Raw genomic sequence first — 20249 nt, 5'->3', positions numbered from 1 at the left:
TTGGTGTGTGTGTGTGTGTTGGTTGTTATCTGGATATGCAGGTTTCAGAAGGTGGAACGGATCCCTCACAGGTCTTGAAGTATCCACCATTGTGTGTGTGTGTGTGTGTGTGTGTGTGTGTGTGTGTGTGTGTGTGTGTGTGTGTGTGTGTGTGTGTGTGTGTGTGTGTACATGCAAGATGCTGTTGTTGCCTTCTATCTCCACATGTGGGTGGGTTTCAGGAGGTGAAACAGAGACCTGCCAGGTCTCAAAATGTGTGTGTGTGTGTTGGTGTGTTGGTGTGTTGGTGTGTTGGTGTGTTGGTGTGTTGGTGTGTTGGTGTGTTGGTGTGTTGGTGTGTGTGTGTATGTGTGTGTGTGTGTGTGTGTGTGTGTGTGTGTGTGTGTGTGTGTGTGTGTGTGTGTGTGTGTGTGTGTGTGTGTGTGTGTGTGTGTGTGTGTCGTTGATTGGTATCAACATACGTGTGATTCAAAATGTGTAATGAAGTCCTCCCAGGGCAGGCTCATAGTATCCACCAGTGTGTGTGTGTGTTGGTGTGTGTGTGTGTGTGTGTGTGTGTGTGTGTGTGTGTGTGTGTGTGTGTGTGTGTGTGTGTACATGCAAGATGCTGTTGTTGCCTTCTATCTCCACATGCGGGTGGGTTTCAGGAGGTGAAACAGAGACCTGCCAGGTCTCAAAATGTGTGTGTGTGTGTGTGTGTGTGTGTGTGTGTGTGTGTGTGTGTGTGTGTGTGTGTGTGTGTGTGTGTGTGTGTGTGTGTGTGTGTGTGTGTGTGTCGTTGATTGGTATCTACATATGTGTGATTCAGAATGTGTAATGAAGTCCTCCCAGGGCAGGCTCAAAGTATCCACCTTCATTTCGGTAAGGGGTCACGATTCATGGACCAAGCTGTGAAGTTTTCTGTTTTCAAAGTTTTGCATTGAGGGCTCTCTTCAGGATCGTTACTGAGCCCAGGACGGCTTCCAACTGTAGTTCATTTGTGCTAATATTCTCAGGGATGGTTTTTAACATCTCTGTGAGGTTCTTCATCATCACTGGTTCAACTTTGGCATTCTTCAGCTTCCAGGATCTTTTCACTTCATTTGTGAGGTATTGGAATTTGGTAATTTTCTTCATTTCTGCATCGTTGGTCCAAAATCACTGGCATTAACACCTCCTTTAGCAATCCCCTCTTTTTTGGTACCTAAGTATGATATCTGGTCACAACACTTTGTTTTCGCTATTCACACCCAATAGGATCATTCGGTCGTACGTGAGCGGTACTTCATTGTTTTCAGTGATTGCTTTTGATTCATTTCCCACAAATTTTCCTGATTTTTTTTTTCAAAAAAACAAAAACAAATCAAAATTTTTGCAGATGTGCCAGCAGATTACTTTACAAACTATGTTGTGTTGTGTGTACAGCTGTTCTGACGTTTTTTGTTTTCTTCGTGTTTGGTCATTAAACGTCACATATCATTCTCTTTGTTAACCCCAACTCGACCCCTCACCAATCTTTTTATATATTCCTCCTCCCCCCCCCAACCCTTCTCTCACTCTGTCCTGTCCTCGCTCCCCCCCTCCTAATAAAATGCAGCACTCTCCTCCCACACCTCTGTCGCACTCCTGCTGTCTCTGTCTGTCTGTCTGTCTGTCTGTCTGTCTGTCTGTCTGTCTGTCTCACACACACACACACACACACACACACACACACACACACACTGAATAGCAACATTTGGTGAGGTGTCACTCTTCCCACCTCCCCCCCCCACTTTCTTGCTCTCCCTCCCCCTACCGTGCTCCCCTTTCTTCATCCTCCCCCCCCCTTTATTGTCCCCAGCAGTGAAGCGACGGGTTGTATTTGCTAGTATGCAATATATCCACAGATACAGAAAAACAGTTTTGTGGAGGTCCCAATATTTTGAGCCCCCTGGGCAACTGCCCAGTCTGCCCTGCCCTGAATCTGGCACAGTATATGTAGCAACTAGCAAGTTCAGAGATAGACTTTCTGCAGTGAAATCAACTTCATTAAAACACATACAAAACCACTGCGTAAATGCACATCACAAAACATCTCACACCTGACACACATGCACACAAACTGTTTACTGATGGACATTCACCAAGACCCACCGAGGAATGTTGAGGAACACAATGCACTGCAGTTTTAGCTCCTGGATCTTGGCTGTGAGGTCTTTACCATCACACTGTGTGCAGAGAATCACATCATACCTTGTCAACAATACAATCCATCCTTTTGATGATAACAGCACGAACTGCAAACAATGTAGGAATTTAGAACAACACTCCACAAGAATTGTACCAATATATCCCTTGCCTTAGTAGGCAAGGTGATTATGCTTGGCCACGACCCATCATACCAACTTCCTAACATGACGATACATTAACCCCAGCACATCCCACTGACAGGAAATTAAAAAATCATCCCCAACATACTGGTGGTTGTTCAAACCAGACAAAAACCACACAAAATGTTGAGCTGTATTCTGAGATCATCCCCATTCCAGAACCATGAACTTTTCTATCCCCCCCCCTTCCCCCTCTCCCTATCTCCAATCCCTCCTTCCAAATTTTCTGCTTTTCTTTCCTGAGAATTTCCTTCCGTATCCATCTTGTCCACCCCATGCATCATCTTGTCTACCCTGTGCATCCTCTCCTGCCCCTCATTCCTCCCACACCCATTGTTTTGCCAAGTCTGCCTCTATCTTGGCCTTCAACTCTGCTGTCGGTGCTCCCTCCTCTCTCAACTGTTATTTTTGTCCTGTTGTGTTCTGATATGCTTAGTGTACCAGTTCTATCTCTTCCACGAGCCTCGACCATGTATACAAAAAAAATGTAAACATATTTGCAATTGCTTTACAGCTAATATAAAGGGAATGATCACAGACACAAGCAGAAAGTATCAAAATCCTTCAACTCAAATATTCGTGATTTCAGGTGCATCTTTTACCACAACTTTTATGTGTTTCGACAAATCTTTGGAGCTCCTCTGGAGAAAATCGGACAATGCCATCTGAAATGAAATTTTAAAAATATTTGTGTCATAAATCAGGGACTATAATTACAACAAAACGTATATTCCCTTCCCAGCTTAATACAATAGACTTCAACTTCCAACTTAAACTTCATACAATAGAGATAATCAAATAAGAGACACAAATTATCCTAAGACTTTTATTTATTTTTTTCCATTTTAACTAGCAGACAACACACTCTTACTCTCCAAGAAAATGTACACAACAATCTCCTGCTGATCACTGACGCTGCAACTGTCAACCATGCATACGCTGACTCATTGCTCTCAAGGTAAGCTTGCATCCACTGGTCAATAAAGAGGTTTCCTCAATTTGTACAAGATTCTTCCATGTGTGTCGTTTGCATTGCTTCTGTGTATTAATGTGGGCACCAATCTTGAAATTAAGTATCTCAGTCCAAAGAGTAGCATTGAGGGCTGAGTCACTTTTTCTTTGATTTTTTTTTTCTTGCGATTTATTTTTGTTTCATTGATGTCTGAAATAATATGTCTGGTGGAAGCATTACTAGGCCATAAATAATTAAGAATTCATGCAGATATACAAATCTATCGAGAAAGTCAAGTACAGCATCTATATATTAATACTAATAATAATATGACCGTTTTTACAGCCATTTTTCCCTGCTGTGCAGGGGTTGGGCTTTTTCTTGAGGCAATGTTTTATGGCTGGATGCCCTTCCTGACGCCAACCCTGGTCGCCTCTTACGATACACAGGGATATGGTACACCTATTCTAACCGGGGCATACACCGGGACCAGTACACTGGTACTCAGTTCGCCGACCTTGGAAGGATGACAGGCTGAGTCAACCCCCTGGTGTTAATTCAGCAGCCAACGGCTATTGAACTCAGGACCCTGGGATCCCAAGCCGCTACCCTAACCACTCAGCCAACACCAGGCTTTTATATATTAATACTGAAGGACCAATTTTGTGCTCCTCCAAGCGGTCGCATCACGTTTTTCTCGGTACTGTGATCTGGACTGAAAGACGCTTCGTACCTGTAAGAGTGCATCGCACAAAATGGCAATAGTCAAACCAACTCTGAAGCAAAATAAACACTTTTCGTTGAGATGGGGGCGAGAAGTGAAGAGGCGGGGGCGAGAGGTGAAGAGGTGGGAGCGGGGGATGAAGAGACGGGGGCAGGGAGTGAAGAGGCGGGGGGCAAGGTAAGCAAATTTTTGGGCGGGGGTAAGAAAATTGAAAGCGGGAAACGGGGGGAATGGGGCGGGGGCTGGGGTGAATTAGACGGGGTTGAGTGTGAGGGGGTGGACAGGGGGCGGGGGTCCGGGGCAAGTGGGGCGGGGAATCAAGAGACGGGGGTCGGGGAGTGAAGAGGCGGGGCCAGGGTAATTAAATTTTTGGGCGGGGGTAAGCAAATTGAAGGTGGGGAGGGGGGAATGGGGCAGGGGCGGGGGATGAGTAGGCGGGGGCAAGCACGCCCTGTTCAGTCCATGTCACTCGAGTGTGGGTGAGCTGGTGAGGGTGGTTGAATGAACGGGATCCGTCTGTGACGGGGCTTCGGCTAGTCACACATAATACTAATCATCTTACCTACATCATGATCTTTCCCCAATAGGTACCAATTCCCTTTTTAAAGTGATACAATGTCTCTACGTTACTTTTCCTGACAAAGTGTGTCATGAATAGCTCTTTTTGCTATTCCTCTCATTTATTTTTGCTATATATAGTCATGGATTCAGCATTTGCAGTTTCATCACCAAGACATGATATATATATATATATATATATATATATATATATATATATATATATATATATATATATATATATATATATATATATATATATATATATATATATACATATATTAGTGCTGGGCCTATATCGGTATCGGCAATGAGCAAAGATCGATATCGGCAATTTTTCAGTAATTGGCTTAGGCTGATTTGAGTCAGTGTGAGTGCCGATTACCGATTACAATACTGCACTGTATAAAACCCCAAAACCTTGAGTATGTTTCACCCTTGTTTATGGCAAATTTCAATAAACATTTTTTTTTTTTTTTAAACCTTGCATTACAGAAGTTTCAAGAAGATGCGCAGAAACAATATTCTTCATAAACAGCTGGCAATCGTCATGTGATGGGAAGAAAGAATTGGCTCTGTAATTTGGAAAACATGTTAATATGGAAAAAGGCTCAGAAATCGGGTGTTTACTTTGAAACTCACAAAGAGAACCAACAAGCTTTCTGAAGCATACCCAATTCATCTAAAACACTGTAATCAATTGCTTTAGAAACAGCCGCTCGTACAAAGGAAAACGCGATCGCTCATATGATGCTGGGGTTAAATGTTAATATTCACTATGCATCCTTCCTGCCCAAGTACGTCTTGACGTCATACATTCCAGGTGTTCCCGAGTGCATCAAAGCATCAGTTAATTTTATTTTTCACATTTCCAAGGTGGACCGACATTATTCTGCCCCCACCCCTCCCCGAGCAAAGGGGTACATTTCACATGCAGTCTTTAACAACCCCATTATGTTTCTTTGATGTCTGAAATATTACTTAAGGGAATACTTAACACGTTAACTTACAGGTACGTTATAAGTGCAAACTGCATTTCCGGTTCCTGGTCCAATTGTTCGGAACAGAGTCCCTTTGTAACCCAGTGACTCCCTGTACTATATTTTGCGTAAAACTTGCTTTTCACATGACCAGACAAGTATGAAATCCTTCATTTTATAGCAGTCAATAACTTATTGAATGAGCACTTGGTAACTCAGCATTTGTTTAAAAATGGCAGGATACTGTGCCATTCGATGCACCCATAGATTAGAGAAGGGATTTAAAATGTATTGATTCACAGCCAATCAATCGCGGACACAGCACCGATCCGGCACAGTATCCACTTCATGTGTGCACAATGCACTATGACATTATAATTTACCACTTTATAATCGGCATCGGAATCGGCCGACTATTTTTTATATAGGTGATAATCAATGTTTCTAATCGGCCAGCATTGCTCCATCAATTATACGGATGCTATATAAATTATGCCACCAAGTCCATACCATAATCAATATTATAAAGCAGGAGTGTCTGTCCATCCGTCCCCAAACTACTCCCTCAATTTTGGGGCTTGCCCTGTCTAACCTTCTGTGGAGCATTTTGGGATCCCAGCGGATGTCTGAAGGTGGGTGTGAGGTTTCATAAATTCCTCAATACAATTATGATTTTGATTTTCTATCCAGAGGAAACTGCTCCCGATCTGGAAGTAAGCACCATCACGGGTTCGGCAAAAACATTCGCCGGTTTGATAATATCTAAATAAAATTGTGATTTTGAGTTTCCACCCAAATGACCACACTTTTATATTTTCGAAAGGTGGGTGGGAAGTTTCATAAATTTCTCAGGACAATTATTTAATTTTCGATCCGTACAAATTGTTTTGAATCTGTTATTTCCCACCGGCAGCTTCATCAGTATTGGGCATCACATGAGAATGGTGTCTATATTTGTTTACCTCAGAAGTATTTGTATTTTGTTACATTAATGGTATAGCATTACTTTGTGATTGGAATGATGCAAAATGGAATGAAAATATAGAGAGATTGAGTTTAAAGCAAAATGAGGAAATTATGTGAGGGTTTCCACCCGTGACATTCACGGATTCAGCATTGGCAGTTTCACCATTGTGATATCATTGAAATAAATATTACCCACCTTACTTCTGTTGGGGTCAGCTGAAATAAGTTTTTTTTTTTTACCCAAATCCTTTATGAATCGGCTGTCCAGCCCTCTCCCATGCATAGCACGGGCACCTCGCTAGTATATAATAAAGAATAACTGTCTGTCTGTCCCCGAACTACTCCCACAGGTTTGGGGCTTTATCCGCCAAACTTTCTGTGGAAAGTTTTGGGGTAACATTGGGTGTCATAAGGTGGGTGGGAGGTTTCATAAATTTCTCAAGACAATTATGATTTTGATTTTCCACCCATAGGAAGTTTTTTTTTTCTCTTTCTTTCTCTTTTTTTTTTTTTCTTCCTCTTCTTCCTTCTTCTTCCTTCTTCCTTCTTCTTCCTTCCTCTCTCTTTCTTTCTCTCTCTCTTTCTTTCTCTCTCTCTCTTCTCTCTCTTCTTCTCTCTCTCTCTCTCTCTCTCTCTCTCTCTCTCTCTCTCTCTCTCTCTCTCTCTCTCTCTCTCTCTCTCTCTCTCTCTCTCTCTCTCTCTCTCTCTCTCCACATGTAAACTCATTCATGGTAACCGTTTATAAAATAGAAGAAAAAAAAAAAAGATAATTTGTAAACCCAGAAACTTGTGCAGAGGATTTGCCACTTTACAACAGGTACCAGAACAAATGGCTTACCCTTTCATTCGAAAAAGGAACTCACCCCAGCGTAAAACATCTTGTTTCGAAACCTGCTGTTGAACTTTTTTGGGTTCGCTTCTGCACAAAAGAGGAACAGGTTAATGCACAGTGTGGTGAACTTGCCTCTGTACATGTGCACTGTACCAAAATACCTTATGTGGTAGCAAGATGTTGTACCAGTTCTGTGGATGTACCTCGAGACACGTGAAAATCAAGAGTGACATGAGCATCGAAGCCGAGGCTGAAGTAGTTATTAAAGACATCGAAAGGGAGCTGAAAGAAATAAATACACACCCATTTTAACACAGCAGGCCACGTAGTGTGGGACATGCAAGAATACTATGCAGACTCAGAGGATAATATCCTCGATGAAGAGTCATCAGAGCAAGGAGGAGGTAAAATACACTCCATTGGTGCCTTCTGGTGAACGCAATTGGTTACCTGTATCTCTCATAGAGAACAGCCAACCAATCTTACGTTTGCATACACACACCTCAACACTTCAAATACAATCCTTCCTGGAGATCATTCTTGCCGCGTCACTTTTCCCCCCTCACCCTGCTTCCCACCTGCTCAGCCCCCTTCTCTCCATCTTCGGTATCTGGATTGCGTCGAGTGTGCAGGCGCCATCGGTCCAGCTGCACAACAATGCCACCCTCCACATGGCTCAACACTTTTGTCACCGGTTCATCTCTGTACCCCTGCAAAGATCATTACACCCACCAGTCATCCAATTATTACATCCACAAGCACAGTGATCATGCATCCTCTTTGCACATATGCGGGTCATACCTGGAAAAAACCCAAATGCAGTGACAATATGTGGCTCAGGAAGGAGAGTAGCAACAAAAGACAGCAGTATACATACTATGAATAGTGGGTATACAGAGATTGATGAGTATGAAAAGAGGAATAACACAAAAACGAGTAACATGAGCCCATAAAGGAACAGAATGGGAAAGACTCAGTCAGTGTGTGTCAAAGAGATCATGAATATGAATAGCTGAGCATTTTTTTTTTTTTTTTTGTATACCTTGGTCGAGGCTCGTATGAGAGCTAACACACAACTCACAGCAAGGAGGCATGAGACAAGAGGGGCGGGAGTGGAAGGGACAAAACAGTGGGGAACAGACACATTAGGTGAACTGTGGAAGGGAGAGGGATGGGGATGGGATGGGGAACATGGCGAAGAGAAGATGGACATTTCAGGGACTTTCAGGAAGGAAAGCAGGAGAAATGAAGGAAGTGGGCTTGGGTGGATTATCGGGGGTAGAAAAGATCGAGGATTTGGATGGGGGAAGATAAGAGGTGGTGGTGAACAGCTGTTTTGAAAGCCTGGAGGGAAGAATGGGAAAGAATAGAGTGAGAAAGTTTATTCCAAAGGCGGGAAAAAAGAGGAATGAAAGAGTGAAGATGAGCAGTGATTCGTGATTTTGGTAGTTTTACCAGAAGGGGGTTGTTGGCGGACCTTGAGCGCCCTGTGAAAATGTGGTGGGGGCAAATCGCAGAGAGAGCAGGGGGGGCAAGGCTGGAGAGGAGTCGGTAGAAGACAGAAAGACCACCGACCAACCTGCGGTGATTGAGTGAGAGGCCCAAAGACTCAGCTTCATTGCGGGAGATGCCGATGATCTTAAATGCCCTGGTTTCGACAGCGTGAAGCCGAGAAAGGTGGGAGGCAGGAGCACCAGCCCAGAGGGGAGAGCAGTACTCCATCAGGCTACGGACAAAAGCTTTGTAAGTGGTCAGGAGCTCAAGAGGGCCAAGGAAGGACTTAGCACGACGGAGGATTCCCAGTCGGCGACTGGCTTTTGAGGCGAGGTTGGAAATGTGACTTTCCCAGGAAAGGTCATGGCAGATAGTGAGACCCAGAAGCTTGAAAGAAAAGACTTCTTCCAGAGGATTGTTGAGAAAGTGGATGGGGGGGGTTTGTAAACGGTCCTTTCAAAGAGACATAGTGAGAGTGTGAGATTTGTCTGGATTGAAAGACATGTTCCACGTGTTGGACCAGTTTGTGATTTTATCCAGATCTGCAGTGAGCGAAGAAGCTGCTGCTTGCCGGTCTGAGGGATGACAGATGGTACGGCAGAGGGTGGAGTCGTCGGCAAAGAGAAATAGAGGATTTTCCAGAGAGTCCGAGAGATCATTGATGAAAACCAGAAAAAGAACAGGGCCCAGAACGCTACCTTGAGGAACTCCAGCCTGCACAGGAAGAGGGGATGAAAGAACTCCATTTAGGGCCACACGTTGACTGCGACAGGAGAGGAAGTCTGCGAGCCATGAGTGGAGATGGCCTTGAATACCATGGGAAGAGAGTTTGGTGAGTAGGGCAGGGTGCCAGACTGTGTCAAAAGCACGTGATATGTCCAGGGATACGGCTCGGATTTCCTGTCTGGCATTGAGGACCTCCATCCATTGATGGGAGAGCAGAAGCAGCATATCCAGGGTAGAGTGACCTGGTCTGAAACCAAATTGATGATTGGAAATCAAGCCATTGGAGAAGAGGAAGGATTTCATATCTGAGGCGATGATGGATTCCATCACCTTGCTGATGATTGGGAGAAGGCTGATTGATCTGTAGTTACAGGGATCTGTTTTTGCACCTTTTTTCTGCAGGGCAGTGATGTTAGCAGATTTCCAAGCAGATGGCAGATGACCTTGGGCAAATGAGAGGGTGAATAGAACAGAGAGTGGGTGAGCAAGAGCAGAAGAGCAGGCTTTGAGGACACGTGGGCTGATGCCATCTGGACCGGTTGCAGAATCTGACTCGAGGTTTGAAAGCAAGCTCTCCACCTTGTCAGGAGAAAAGGATACAGAGTCCAGGGACAGTTGGGTGCGACTGGGTAAAGTGGGTAGAGATAGTGATGGGTTTAGGACACAAGATTTAGCTGCAAACACCGAGTTTAGACATTCAGCTTTATCACGTGTGGAATCAGCAGTGCGGCCATTTGAGGTAAGGGAGGGGATGGAGGGGGAACATACACCAGAAACAGATTTGATTAAACGCCACCAGGATTTTGAGGAGGGAGAGAGGTTTGAGAGTTCAGACTTGAGATGAGAAAGATGTTGTTTTCTGGCTCTCCTGAGGGTAGATACACACTTGTTCCGAGCTTTGTGGAAAGAACTGGAGATTGCCCTCAGTTGGGTTTGCTTTCCATGAGGCAAAGGCAAGTTGTTTCAGGACAACTGCCTCGCCACAAGCTTCAGTAAACCAAGGGCGGGAGGAAGGGTAAGACAACTGAACACGAGAGGGGATAAATCTATGCATGAGGGAGAGCAAGTTTCTTTGAAAGAATTCCCAGGATGAGTTGATGTTTGAGAAAGTAGTGATAGGAGACCAGTCTGTAAGTTTGATGGCTGCTCGGAGACCCTGCCAGTCGGCTTGAGTGAAATGCCAGACTCGACGGCGGTGAGGTGGTTCTCTGATAACAGCCAGAGAGATGTCCACTTTGACAAGGACGTGGTTAGAAGAACCAATTGGAGCGAAGGAAGAGCAGCAGATATTGTCAGGGAAATTTGTCAAAATCAGATCCAGAAGAGATGGAGTACCATTGGTTGAGATCCGGGTCGGGAAGTTGACCGATTGAGTCAGTCCCAATGAGTCGCAGAAAGCTTTTGCTGAGGTGCCATGGCAGGTGAGAGAGGTACCCACACCTAGCCAACTGGCGTGATGACAATTGAAGTCACCACATAAGAGGAAGAGAGAGTTTGGATGAGAAGATAGAAGATGGTCCATGTTTTCGGATAGTGAGGTGTAGATGGAGTCATCACTGTTCGGTGGACGGTACAGTACACATATAAACATGAGGTGGGAGTGGAGGGGAAGCCGAAGCCAGAGGTATTCCTGGGGGTGTGGGGGAGTGAGAGCAGTGCATGGAGAGTGAGGAATAGAGTCTTTGATGAAGAGAGCAACACCTCCACCAGGACGAGGCTCAGGTCTGTCATACCGTAAGAGGGAGTAGCCAGGGAGAGATACTTGGGAGTCAGACACGTCTTGGGAGAGGAAAGTTTCTGTTAGGCAGATAATGTCTGGTTTGTCAGTGGCAACCTGTATGGAAAGATCTGAAAGGTTTGAGCGAAGGCCCCGGATATTTGAGGTCCACACTTTTAATGAAGAGGAAGGGGAGGAGGCTTTGGGTGCAGGAGGTGGAGGGGGAGGGGAGGGTAGGACAAGGGATGAGGGGGCAGGTAAGGAGGGTTGCTGAAGGAGTGTGGGGTATTGCAGAACAGCGAGGGGAGGGGGCCGAATGAGGAGGAGAAAAGGCTCTGTAGTGCTGGGGGAGAGGGGGGACAAGAGACAAGGAAGAAGGCAGTTGAGGATTTGAGGAGGTGGAGTGAAGAGATGGAAGTGAGAGGGCAGTGGAGGGAGGCAGGTTGGTGGATGAGAGGGGGGGCAACTTAGAGAAGGAAGAGTGAGGGGGATGAAAGGTGGGAGAAAGGTGAGGGGGGATTTTTGAGAGAGGTGAGAGGGAGGCTTGGAGGGAGAAGAGTGGGATGGTTGCTTTGAGAGTGAGAGTGAGGGGTGAGGGGGGTGAGTTGGCACTGAAGTTGGAAAAAAAGAATGTTTGATGGAAAGCGAGCATCCATGGAAAACTGTGGTTTTTAAAAGGTCAATATGAGGTCATAATGGGCAACACATTGAAAGGCTAACATCAGGAGGACGAGAAATCGGAGATTATTCCACAATCGGGTGAATAAGGGGGAGAATGAATGCAGGGGGACAACCAGCCTGGACTTTGGGAGGGTGGGCAGAGCAGGGTTTCTTAAGGAACACACATGGATCTGAAGTGACTTAGGAAGAGCAGAAAGAGGGGCAGGAGGAGCAAGGCTAGACGTAACCTTGCATCGAGAGCCCACCAACTTTTTGCTGGTGGGAGAGAGCAACACTCGACAATTCCTGGGAATTCACCTCATTTCTTAAAATTCCAATGGTGCAGGAGGCCTTGTTTTTGACTGTCTCAATAAGAGCAAGGTCAGAAGCAGTAGTACCAGCCCAGAGAGGGGAGCCATACTTCATGGAGATACGTATGAAAGTCCCTTTTTTGTATACAGAGTCAAAGCTCATGGAAGAGCCAAAACACCCTGTCCCACCCCCTCTCTACATCCTACTTCTCACCCCCCTCTACACAATCCCTCACCCCTAACCCAACTCCCCGTTTTATTGCCCCCATCCCTGCTCTATGTTCATTCACTCTGTCAACTCTGCCTCCTCTCTGTTCCTGTCCCTCTAAGATTCCCCCTGTCCTTCTCATCCCACCCCCCCGCCCCTCACTCTGCCTTCTCTCCTCGCTCCTTTCCACATTTCTGCACTTTGTCAACAACACCTCCTCCCTGTCCCTTGCTGGATGGACCTCCAAACATCTAAGCCCTCCTCTCCAATCTAACAGATCTGCCAATACAGGCTTGCTCTTGCTCAGCCTGAAATTGTCCACTTAACAGAATCCATCCTCCAACAGGATGTCTCCAATTCCTCTGCATCTCTCCCCAACTATCGCTTCTTCCGTTTTGAAAGGCCTGAATCCTGTCCGAGTGGCACGGTTGCAATTTACATGAAGAACTCCATTTGTCACTGTCTGTGTACTGATATCACCCCTCCACAACCCCAGGAGTAACTTTGGCTGTGCTTTCTTCCCTACAACCACCTCTTCTTTGCCTACAACCACCTCTTGCTTGCCTACATGTTGTATGGAAGGGCAATGGAACATCTCCTGACATCCTCATTTTTCAATTAGCTTTCAACTAGCTGTACCATTCGTGATATACCAGCACAACTGGGCAGGTGAAGACTTGGGTCAGTTGGTAATAGCAAAATGTCCATGAGGCCACAAATGAGCGCAGACCACTCTGGGCCAAATTAAGAAAATGGAAGATGTTACACTTAGGCAAGGCCACCATGTGAAGATGCAAAACTGAAGTTTTTCTCAGTGCAACACTTACACCTCCCCAGTTAAGTGTGCGTGCAAGGTCATTGCCGGTGCCCAGTGGTAATACAGCAACTGGAGGTGGTGGTGATATCTGCAGTTGATCCAGGATTGACAGAATCCATCCAACCTGTGCACAACATAAATTTTAAAAGGTCTGTTTAAGTGAAAGTGATGTTGAAGTGAATCATGATATCTTCAAGGACGTAAATTAAAATGACATGGTGAAGTACATTAAATTGAAACATAACCCACAGCATTGCAGGGAGTTTAGGCCTGGTGTTGGCTTAATGGTTAGGGGGGTGGGCTTGGGATCCTAGGATCGTGAGTTCAAATCCCACTCGGCTGTTGAATTAATACAAGGTGGGGTTCACTCTGCCTGTCATCCTTCCGAGGTCGGCAAAATGAGTGCCAGCTTGCATTTATCCTCTGTTGGAATGGTGACCTGTCAATGATTGTACCCAATAGCCAAGGAGTTTGCTTAGGCAGCACCAACGCTCTGCACAGAGTATGGTCCCAATGGGTGGATGGATGGGAGTTTAGGCCTGGTGTTGGCTTAACGGTTAAGGTGGCTGACTTAAGATCTTTGGGTCTTGAGTTAAAAGCCCCCATCAAGCCTTTGAATTAACAACAGGTAGGGTTGACTCAGCCTGTCATCTTTCCGAGTTCGGAAAAATGAATACCCGCTTACTGGTAACAGGGGACATTGCATCAGCGGCACAGCCATGCCCCCAGAAAACGATGCAGCCAAGCAGCCACAGGTTGCATATGAAAAAATAATTAAATAAACAGAGTTTCTTGCTGTAATACATTGATGGAGTAAGGAAGGTACAGACTGCAATACTATTGCGATTAGCAAATAGAATGGCATAAAGTATTACTTACAGTACCATCACCTCCGCAGGCCATGATCCTCAAATTAGGAACTGTTCGATACATGTCCAGTCTGAGGCACATCAAGGCAGCATGTAAAATGAAGGAGAGTCACATGTAAAAGTAACTTTTGTATCATTCTCACAGACTGCTGCCCCATCACATGCTATCATGCATTCAATTATTTGATGATGTCACTACAGTAGCATCTCCTGTTTTATAACATCATCATTGTCTGTTTGTAAATATGCTGATGTAATGATGAAGTGCAACATGGTAATACTATGATGGTGATTCCACCTCACTATGATTGTGTACTACTAAATGTATGCTGCACCTTAACTAGGGGGATCTATCAATCCAATAGTTTCTTCTCATTACTCAGTGTTGCTTTTTGTTCACCTGTACAATGTGAAAACCCACAAACAGCATGTCTCATTGCCCCTCTATTTAAAAGCTCTCCTTTTTCACAAGTTTTTTTATGGGATCCTGTGGCATGTTTAACTTGATAAATATAAAATAATCACTTCAGTGTTTGAGAATTTTTAGGGTATTTTTCTATCACGATTAACACGACAACCACAATCTGATCGGCACGAGGTTTGGCCATTGTACATCGAGAAAGAACAGAGAAAGGATCATCATCGGCTCTACACAAATCAGTGTGGAGACTGCGGTCATCATCCAGGCAGCATTTTAAGAGTCCACGAAAGTTACTGCGACACGCATCTGGTGAACTAAACATCCCACAATCAACAGTGCACATAATTCTCAATTACGTGAAATTGCAGGAACATGCTGACAAGATGTGGTTCAAATATTGCTGCAGCAACAGGAATACTATGCAAGGTTACATTTCGATAACAGTTCAAATTTTAAAATAGGGGTAATACCCCTGGGCACTCACTCGGTAGTGCCTGGATAAGAAAACCAGGGAACCACTGGTAGTTGTGGATGACCCACAAAATAATTAACAGAGACGAAAGTAAATACCTATGGAATTTTTTTTTTAATGCAGTGACCAAACTTTGGTACATCACAGGTGGTAAAGGGTTGTGGTCAAGTTTCATCAAAATGGTGGGTGTGGTTTCTGAGAAGAAAGCAAATACATATTTTGGGGGGAAATCCCCCCCCCCCTGGTAGACCCCCGTAGGGCCCGATGTTTTTTTAATGGCATGAACAAACTTTGGTACATTCTGGGTGATGAAGGTTGTGGTGAAGTTTCATCGAAATAGTGTGTGTAGTTTCAGAGAAGAAGTTGCAAATGTTTGTGGGCTGACGGACGGACGATGCGCCATCCCATAAGCAGTAAGCTCCCCGGAACTACGTTCCAGGTGAACTAAAAATCTGAAAGTTCCTTGTGTTTCTTGATAGATTATCATTTTCTGTTGGGGAAACATGCCAAATCACTGGAAAAGTCAACCGCCACCATTGCCGCATACGGGGGACAGAACAACCACAGGTCTGGTAATATGAAAGAGACTCACCAACAATCAATGTCGAGTGTGCTGTCAGAAAGTCACGCATCTTTGGTCCTTCCCTTTTTGAAGAAGCAACAGTCTATGGTGAACGTAACTTTCCAATGTTGCAGAATTTCTTCATCTCTGAACCATGATGATGAAATATTTAATGTTGCACTTTCTTACAGACAGACAGTGCAGGGAGCACTGTCTGTCTGAAATCACTGTGCTTCGAATGTGCGACAATTCTCCAATGGTGTGCGACAGTTCTCCAGCTTCATTATGGTAGCAGCCATTTTTTATCTGACTTGCAGCTCATCTCCAGCCACATGCCAAAGCAAATAATTTTTAGGTATCAGGATATTCAATGCCATGATCACTGGTGTTTGGCTCTTTCTTAAATTGCAACTAGCGTGATCTAGTATTATATGAATGTATATAAGGGGTTATGAGGGGATTTCGCTGCTCACACACTTCCAGGGGAGCACCATATGTTGTTGGCCGCTGTTTTCTGGGTAGTGTATCGGTAGTGTGTGCTGGCAAGCTGGTCAGGTGTTTTGTGAACAGGCAATTGTGCATTGTGGGTGAGTGTGGTAGCATTGTGGGGCAGCGCACCTGCTTTGCCTGTGAAGTGGCACACTGGTGTGGCAGGATAACGTCACGTGGCGATGTATACGTGCCATGTTGGTGTTGTATGCTTCCCTTCTTTGTGCTATCGCTTCACACCATTACATTTTCCCACATCTATTAAAGGATTGTATTGTATAGTGATGTTAATTATTTAATTTATTGGACCACCTCCTTGGCTATTCACATGCCAAGCACCAATCTTCGATGCATATTGGGTGTGACGCCTCATATGACGGTCCTTCCAAGATCAAATTTGTGGTCTATTGTCAGCTAATGTCAGGGTCAAATTGCATAATTACTGACTGACTGCGTTTACAAATTATCCCTTTGTCTGCTTATGTTTAACACAGGCATTGTTTTTGTGTGGCATGTGCATGTGCTTGTTAAAATTCAGGCCAAAATGTACGCTTAAAATTGGTGAAGTAGAGCTCAGACCAAATTGTTTGTTGGATGTGTCACTTTCCAAACAATACTGTACATACAGGGAGTTTATAAAATCCTTGTGTAAATTTGAACTTCAAGAGGTTTGCACGTACACATGATAGAAGCTAACTGTAAATAGAATATGAAAGCATAATTCAAAAGATTTTCGCATAATACACATCACATTTCAAGGCTTCGACATACACAATTGCCATCTTTCGTATTATTACAAGGTACAGATATGAGTTACCAGAGCAGCTAAATGGTCATAAGGAAATAAAGTTTCAGATGAGACCTACTGTCAGGCCAATAAGGTTTGGTGGAGGTGTGGAGGGTTGAAGAGTGGTAGCAGCATTCTTAAGAAGTCTAGTAGGGAGGCATAACCATGTTCTCGTTTGGTTCCTTCTTCCCTTCCAGCATTTGTGGGCTGTTAAAACCTGATCAGGCCACCACTGATATCTGTATTTGGGCAGAGCCAGTGACTCTGTTCATAATGTCTTTACAACTGTGGAGGAACTCTGGGAAGGGTTTTAAACAGCAAAGGGCTTGCCTTGGTGGGCATTCTTGGTTGCTTTATGCAGCTTCTTCAGCGAGAAGAGCATGGGAGGAGTCAATTTATTTATATAATCCTAGCCACCTGGGTTTAATTGATGAGGTGATAGCCATAGGTGAGGTGAGAGAGCTATATATATATATATATATATATATATGAAGACCACAAGGAGAAAACCAGAGATGTCAAGATAAGTCAATTTTGAAGAAACTGAAAAACAAAGTTTCAAGACTTTGGTGAACTGTTTAATAACTGTCATATAGATTTATTTTCCAGTAAAAGGAAGAGTGATCATTGGCCGATCAAATTAAGCATGTAGCATTTGCCAAGCTTCTGTGTTATTTAATTTAAGAGCAAAGAACGAAACAATGTTGCAAACTGACATCACTGGTTATTCCCTTGTTTAATAATTGCCATGCAATTTTAACCCAGGATGTGCAGCAAATTCATGCTTGTTGGTTATTAGCATACATTACATGACTTTGGTGATCACAGATTATTTTTTTCAACATTAAACGGTCATTGTTTTTTTGTTTGATTGGTGTTCAACGCCATACTCAAGGGTATTTCGCTTATATGACGACGAATTCTCCATTTCTTACTCCGTACTACTTAATATGATGGAAAACCGGGAGGAAACCAAGGATAAACTACCCCCGCGATAGCAGAAGTCACCTCATGTGACTCCCTCATATACCTAAGCAGGTTGATTGGGCGGTGGGTACATCGAATGAGGATGGGTACTCAGACGCGCTAACCATTAAGCCACGACGTGGGTCCCAAAAAAGTCACAATAAAGGTTTGACCAAGCTTGAACCACGATATGCACCAACTACGGAGCCCATGATATAACCAAATAGGCTATTGTAGTGCTCAGAGTTTATGCTGTGAAAGTTTTACAACCTTTCATTTTTTAGTTTCTCAACTCTGAATATTATGGTGGAACAGTTAACATGAATGAAAGGGAGATAACCAGGAGTAAAGTACTGACAACTCTGGGTTTCTACTTGTTCAGCTTTGACAACACTTGTTTTTTCATTGCACGGCTAAACTTTATACCATATAAATTATGTGACACCCCTGGTTATTTGTTAAAGTAATATTGTGAGAGGAAACCTTATGTTGCCAACTATTGGCAGGTGCAATAACCCTGAAATTTACAACAAGTGACATCTGGTTTTCCACGCAACCCACCTCAACTCCTTGCAACCGCACCATACCACCACCCTCCCTCTCATTTACGCACATGTACTCCGTCTTACTCCGACTGACTATCATTCCCCTTCTCTCCAGTGCGTACCTCCACCTCTCAAGGCTCTCCACCTCCCTTGTGGTCTTCATATATATATATATATATATATATATATATATATATATATATATATATATATATATATATATATATATATATATATATATATATATATATATATATATATCTTCTTCTTCTTTCAGCTGCTCCCGTGTTCGGAGTCACCACAGCAGATCATCCGTATGATCCGCATAGTGATTTGGCACATGTTTTATGCCGGATGCCCTTCCTGACGCAACCCTGATCGCCTCTTACGACACAGGGATATGGTACACCTATATTTTAAACGGGGTATACACCAGCCCAGTACACTGGTACTCATTTCGCCGACCTCGGAAGGATGACAGGCTGAGTCAACCCCCCTTGTTCTTCTTCCTCTTTCGGCTTGCTCCCGTTAGGGGTCGCCACAGCGGATCAACAGTCTCCATTTCGCTCTATCCTCCACATCTTCCATTGACACTCCAACCACCTGTATGTCCGTCCTCACCGCATCCATGAACCTCTTCTTTGGCCTTCCTCTTCTCCTCCTGCCTGGCGGCTCCATCTTCAACATCCTTCTCCCGATATACTCCGTTTCCCTCCTGTGCACATGTCCAAACCATCTCAATCTCACCTCTCTCACTTTGTCTCCAAACCGTCCTACCGGCGCTGTCCCTCTAATATACTCATTTCTTATCCTATCCATCCTCGTCACTCCCAACGAGAATCGCAGCATCTTTAACTCTGCCACCTCCAGCTCCGCTTCCTGTCTTATTGTTAGTGCCACCGCCTCCAAACCATATAATACAACATAGCTGGTCTCACTACCGTCTTATATACTTTCCCCTTCACTCTTGCAGCTACCCTTCTGTCACAAATCACTCCTGCAACTCTTCTCCACCCACTCCATCCTGCCTGCACTCTCTTTTTCACTTCTCTCCCACACTCTGCGTTACTTTGGACAGTTGATCCTAAGTATTTAAACCAATCCACCTTCCCCACCTCAACTCCTTGCAACCGCACCAAACCACCACCCTCCCTCTCATTTACGCACATGTACTCCGTCTTACTCCGACTGACTATCATTCCCCTTCTCTCCAGTACGTACCTCCACCTCTCAAGGCTCGCTTCAGCCTGCTCCCTACTCTCCCGACAGATCATGATGTCATCCGCGAACATCATAGTCCATGGAGACTCCAGTCTGATCTCATCCATCAACCTGTCCATCACCATTGCAAACAGGAAAGGGCTCAGAGTCGATCCTTGGTGCAATCCCACTTTAACCTTAAACCGGTCCGTCATTCCTACCGCACACCTCACCGCTGTCACACTGTCCTCATACATATCCTGCACGATCCTCACATACTTCTCCACCACTCCCGACTTCCTCATACAATGCCACAACTCCTCTCTTGGCACCCTATCATAAGCTTTCTCTAAATCCACAAACACACAATGTAACTCCTTCTGGCCTTCCCTATACTTCTCAATCAACATTCTCAAAGCAAACATCGCATCAGTGGTGCTCTTTCCTGGCATAAACCCATATTGCTGCTCACAGATCGTCACCTCTCCTCTCAACCTAGCTTCCACTACTCTTTCCCACAACTTCATGGTGTGGCTTAACAACTTTATCCCTCTGTAATTTCCACAGCTCTGCAAATTCCTCTTCGTTCAGACCATCCCCTCTGCACATCCCTCCCTCTGCACATCCCACACCATGAAGTTGTGT

The 20249-nt window shown here is 44.5% G+C and overlaps 1 protein-coding gene and 1 long non-coding RNA gene across 14 annotated transcripts in view; one reads left to right on the top strand and one right to left on the bottom strand.

Annotated features, from left to right (window-relative positions):
- Nucleotides 1-20249, bottom strand: part of LOC147026423 (diacylglycerol kinase zeta-like) — a 293140-nt gene that overhangs the window by 106480 nt on the left and 166411 nt on the right. For all 9 annotated transcript variants that reach the window (XM_085881839.1, XM_085881846.1, XM_085881840.1 and 6 more), the window contains 7 exons: nucleotides 14173-14233; nucleotides 13304-13417; nucleotides 7939-8070; nucleotides 7564-7642; nucleotides 7392-7447; nucleotides 2951-3013; nucleotides 2113-2186 (listed from right to left, as the gene is read on the bottom strand). In XM_085881839.1, coding sequence (XP_085737965.1) covers nucleotides 2113-2186; nucleotides 2951-3013; nucleotides 7392-7447; nucleotides 7564-7642; nucleotides 7939-8070; nucleotides 13304-13417; nucleotides 14173-14233 — 579 coding nt within the window. The remainder of the gene's footprint in view (nucleotides 1-2112; nucleotides 2187-2950; nucleotides 3014-7391; nucleotides 7448-7563; nucleotides 7643-7938; nucleotides 8071-13303; nucleotides 13418-14172; nucleotides 14234-20249) is intronic.
- LOC147026425 (uncharacterized) overlaps nucleotides 1-20249 on the top strand; it is a 147455-nt gene that overhangs the window by 109910 nt on the left and 17296 nt on the right. The gene's annotated exons all lie outside the window — the stretch shown is intronic.

This window comes from Eptatretus burgeri, chromosome 5, assembly GCF_056783735.1.
Source record: "Eptatretus burgeri isolate ZD-2024b chromosome 5, Ebu_testis_v1, whole genome shotgun sequence".
Classification (NCBI taxonomy): domain Eukaryota; kingdom Metazoa; phylum Chordata; class Myxini; order Myxiniformes; family Myxinidae; genus Eptatretus; species Eptatretus burgeri.
This window is presented reverse-complemented; position numbering and strand designations above follow the sequence as displayed.